The sequence below is a fragment of the Sinocyclocheilus grahami genome, unplaced genomic scaffold, assembly GCF_001515645.1.
Source record: "Sinocyclocheilus grahami isolate Dianchi unplaced genomic scaffold, SAMN03320097.WGS_v1.1 scaffold355.1, whole genome shotgun sequence".
In the NCBI taxonomy this organism is placed as follows: Eukaryota; Metazoa; Chordata; class Actinopteri; order Cypriniformes; family Cyprinidae; genus Sinocyclocheilus; species Sinocyclocheilus grahami.
The window spans coordinates 1,224,770-1,229,916 of NW_015505534.1; the positions used below are offsets into that span (position 1 = coordinate 1,224,770).

Here is a 5,147-nt window from a genome sequence, read left to right on the forward strand (position 1 = left end):
CTTTAACGCGGCTATTTCAGAGCGTCATTGAAACGAAAGCTCTAATATCAATATATGTTGTGTCTAATATGTCTTTGAGTGTAAAACCGCGGAAGTTTGCCAGAGTTTAATTTAGGTCATACGGCATAAATGTTGCCACGCAGTCGTTTTTGAGTTCGGGATGCCCTTCTGTGGTTCCATTCACACGCTCACTAACAAGTTTTGAGCTCTCAAATGGTCTATTTACTGCAGTCGCGAGGGTAATGAAGATCGTCTCTGTAAGTCCAGGTAAACCACAATCAAATCCCGTTTTTATTATCGCGATAGCTTAAATAACGCTTGTAACCATAGCGACAGAGTGGTTTCATTTTAGTTCTGCTGGTCATTTCGTGCAACGTTCGCGGATTCTCTGCTATGTTGTTAAAAACTGAATGCTTTTTTAACCACTGCGTTTGTTCCTTCTTAGCCAACATACTTAACCGAAGTCGTATCTCTGTTTCGAATTTGTTTCCGGATTAGTTGTATTAGTTTTCAGGTAGGCTAGTCATATTAAAGAATGTGGATTCACTCTCTTTCAGAACCGAACTGAGCGTGAACTGAAAATACTTGAAAAGAATTCATAGAACTAAAATAATGAAATTTAGGAAGTATTTAAGGGGCCGTGGGAGGGTCTTGGCTTTTGTGTTTATCGCGTCTGTAATCTGGCTCCTTTTTGACATCGCAGCACTGCGGATATCCATCATCAATGATGTGAATCAGGATCTCAAAGAGAGAGAGAGTGTACTAAATCAGGGAAGGAGGAAAGACAATGTGCTCAAACACCCCCTGCAAAAAGTAAACATAGACAAAAAGGAGTTTTTGAAAAACAGCAACAGGTTTGATAGGAAAGTGGATAAGGTTTACAGAAAGAGGCCAATGGCGAGGCCAGAAAAGCAAGCTGAGTTAAAACAAGACAAACATTTGAATCCAATGTCTATGGCTGACAAGTCTTTTGTGAAACAAAACGAGGTAATTAATCAAAGTAAAGTGAATCTAATTGTGAACTCACTTGTGAAGGGAACAATTATTAGCATCCCTGAAAAAATAAACAAGACAAACACTGTTATTAATGGCAAAGTGAAGAATATAACCACAAAGATAAACAAAATAAAAGCTGCTTTTAATGGACAGACAGATGCAAATCTAGCCGTCAAAGCACATTTGCTTACTAAAGCACTGCCTGCTGTCCAGGAGAAAGCACATCCTCCTGCGCTCAGTGTGAAGAAAGTACATCATATTAATGGCACAGTAGTGATGCCACATAATGAAGTACATGTAGATGCGGGTTTACGAAAGAACTTGAGTAATGAATTGCTTAAACCAGCAGAGGGTGATAAACTGAAGAACATTATTGAAAATTCAGAGAAACATGGCAGTACTTTCAACAAAACGAAACCAGATATTATTCAAAAATCAAGTGAACTTAAGGCTCAGGACCCAGCAGAGGCATTACAAGTACCGCAGCCTACAAGTGTGCGGGTGAGGAGGTCAGGAGGGCATCATAAGGTTATGGCCCTAGATGTAACAGACAGGCCCAGAGATCCCAGGGCTGTGGGGCAGTTTGGCCAGCCTGCAAGAGTTCCCAGAGATAAAGAACAGGAGAGTCGAAGACGCTGGAGTGAAGGATTTTTTAATGTATTCCTGAGTGAACAGATACCAATAGACAGAGCCATCCCAGACACCAGACCTCAAATGTGAGTTTGAACCATAGATTATTTTTGTTGTAGTCCTGCAGGTCATGACACATTTTCTGTTATGGCAAGATATGTGTAACACCTCCATATCCTATGTTGTTTAGATGTTCAGAAAACCTTGTTCATGATGACCTGCCCAGTACCAGTGTGATCTTCTGTTTTGTGGACGAGGTTTGGTCCACTCTGCTGCGCTCGGTGCACAGTGTGCTCAACAGGTCTCCTCCACACCTGCTCAAAGAGATCATTCTGGTGGACGACTGCAGCACCAAAGGTTTGAGGGATTGGCTCACATTTTAAAGAAATAATTTAATCAAGTGAGTTCATTGACAGGGTTTAATAGATAAAAGCTTAAGACCTTTACACATAGTTTTAAAATCCAGTTTGGTTGATACAAACTTGCAAGTGAGCAGCACTAAACACAGAGGTAAATATGGTCCAAAACAAGCTTATGTTTCACAGATATCCATAGAGTAGGTAGTTAATTCTTCAATAAGGTACTCCTTTGCCCACTCAAAATCTTGAAAAGTAAAACTTTTTCAAACTGTACTTGCTTAGTCTATGACAAAACGTCACAAGTCCTAAAATAAAAATATACGCATGGATGTCATCACCCTTCAAGAGGATCTTGGGGGCATTTGGAATTTACATTGAATGTATTCTTGCATTGAAACACAGTTAAATGTGTTTTGAAGATCTGAGATGACCGAACACCTGAGAAGAGATGATGCCAACCCCCCTCAGATGATGCTTACCCTGGAACAACATATAAAACTACCAAATTTTGCTTAATCGCAAAGTTTAATTGCAACATATAATCATTGCAGTTAATAGTGTTCACTGTCTGTTTGATTACGTGTAATAAACGGCATGATTCTTACTGTACATTTCTGCCATAGTCACCACTAATAACCTACTCCTAAATGTAATGTAGAAACTTAACATTTTCACAATACAAAGCACAATACAAATAAACTTGAATTCAATTCAATCAAATTAATGGAATTGAACAGAGTGCAAATGTTTTGAGAGGTTTTTTTTAAAGACTAAAATTTGACAGCATGCTGTTATGGTAAAGAATGGTATGGCATGGTAAAGAAAGCACCTCTGATACCAAATATGAATACTGAAAGAAAAAAAAAAGATTTTTAAATGTGTAGTTGTTGGATCCGCAATTCATTGTTGTACAAATGAATTGTACACCCAATGAATTGAAAATCTGATGTTCAAAGTAGAAGTTTCTTGATTTTACTATACACTTCTTTTAAAACGGAAGTTAAAAAGTCTGAACAGTCTTTTTTTAAGCATTTTTACTTTAAAACTGTCATAAAATTATTGTCATAAAAGAAAGATAAGTACCTCTAATTGAAGAAGACTGCATTTTTGTTTCTGTATGACTAAATTTATTTCTGTTTCTATTGTAGACTACCTGAAGGAGCAGTTGGATGTTTATATATCTCAGTTCCCTAAAATACGAATCATCCGTCTGAAAGAGAGACAAGGTCTAATCAGAGCCAGAATCGCAGGGGCCGCCGCTGCTACAGGTACTGTACACTCACATTCGATTCAGTTCAGTTTAGTGGCAACATTTCAATCCATGAGTTTGTGCTTAATTTAATCTGTTTGGAATACGTAGAATAGACATCTCTGTTATCTCGCATCTCTGTTGTATAATATGCATATTTTTTTAGTGTATGGCCTTATTGGTTGTTTCAGCAGATGTTGTTTTATCTGCAGGTGAAGTGTTGACATTCCTGGACTCTCACGTTGAGTGTAACGTGGGGTGGCTGGAGCCACTGTTAGAAAGAGTTTACCTGGACCACAAGAAAGTGGTCTGTCCTGTTATTGAGGTCATCAGTGATAAGGACATGAGGTAATGAAGTATATTCAGTCATGCAATTAAATAAATGCTGTGCTCCCCATTTTGTACATGGCACATTACCGTAGCTCATATCCATGTCCCTATGAGACTCAATAGCCCTTTCCAATGTATCATTCCTCCACTGCTGCACTGAACTGTTAAAATGCATGCACTAAAATATTTTGCTAAAACAAGCATATTTTTTTGTCTATGCAGTTACATGCTTGTTGATAACTTCCAAAGAGGTGTTTTCAGATGGCCGCTGGTGTTTGGCTGGAGTGCACTACCAGAGGAATATATTAGAAAGAACCAGATCAAGGATTCAGACCCCATCAGGTAACGTCAACTAAATGGCATACACAATATATATATATATATATATATATATATATATATATATTCAGAGCAATTTGGCTGATCAGATTTGTTAAATGATTTGTTTATTGATTTGTTAAGATTTGAAAGATCAGACATTGATTGGTTTAGTTGTACTTTTTGCAGGTTTCCAAAGATGACAAGTGTTTTTTATGCTGTATTTTAGAGGGTGTTACTGAATCAAATGATTTACTACAAACACAGTCATTCACAAGTCCTGTTACGTTCTATTAAAATCTGTAAGTCTGCAGAAATAGTTGTTATTTAAAAATTAGGTTTCCCCACAAAGGACAGCCAATCAGATTATTCTTTCCCTGCTTGGCTTGACTTTTTATTGAGCTAAAAGAAAACCAACAAATTCCTACATGTTTAGGGGTCCAAGCACCGATCTTGGTAAGAAGTTTTGGTTTCCCTTTATTTTGATAGGCCCTTTAGCATTCTGTTGACTGTAAGTAATGTTGTACCTACATATCTACTAGCTCTCAATAGAATGTTAGTAGACTTTTAGTAGAGTGGTAGGGTTAGAATAAGTTGACATGTACTTGCAAAATTACTTTTTTGCAATAAGAAATAAAAGTCAGTAGCATGTCTGTTGGGCGACCATCACAATAAAGAGTTGGCCGATATTAAAGGGATAGTTCACCCAAAAATGAAAATGTGATGTTTATCTGCTTACCCCCAGGGCATCCAAGATGTAGGTGACTTTGTTTCTTCAGTGGAACACAAACGAAGATTTTTAACTCAAACCGTTGCAGTCTGTCAGTCATATAATGGCAGTCAATGGGCTCCACGGCTTTGAGAGTAAAAAAAACATACACAGACAAAACCAAATTAAACCCTGCGGCTCATGACGATGCATTGATGTGTAAAGACACGAAACGATCGGTCTGTGCTAGAAACTGAACAGTATTTATATAAATTTTTACCTCTGATCCACCGCAATGTCCAACTGTCTGAGCGCGTTCACAACATCCGGCGCGTGACGTCAAATAAATACGGTTGGGCAAAAAATTCCACGTTGTCTGATGATATATCAAAATCGTCTTCCATTGTGATGACCTGTACTTCTAAATATCTTTAGATCATCGCAGTGTCAGTGAACACATACACAATCTCTGCACTGTGTAAATAATGAGTGACGTATACGCTTGACAGATCGCTTCCACACATGCGTCTACTATCATAGATATGTATAGATGCCC

General features: G+C 38.0%; 1 protein-coding gene across 1 annotated transcript in view; it reads left to right on the top strand.

Moving 5' to 3' along the window:
* The first annotated feature begins 549 nt into the window (after positions 1 to 549).
* The window catches only part of LOC107548802 (polypeptide N-acetylgalactosaminyltransferase 5-like), an 18,212-nt gene continuing 13,614 nt past the window's right edge, over positions 550 to 5,147 (top strand). Inside the window, exons 1-5 of the mRNA XM_016229623.1 lie at positions 550 to 1,712; positions 1,817 to 1,983; positions 3,134 to 3,253; positions 3,447 to 3,582; positions 3,787 to 3,906. Of these exons, the coding sequence (XP_016085109.1) occupies positions 613 to 1,712; positions 1,817 to 1,983; positions 3,134 to 3,253; positions 3,447 to 3,582; positions 3,787 to 3,906 (1,643 nt within the window). The 5' untranslated portion in view covers positions 550 to 612. The remainder of the gene's footprint in view (positions 1,713 to 1,816; positions 1,984 to 3,133; positions 3,254 to 3,446; positions 3,583 to 3,786; positions 3,907 to 5,147) is intronic.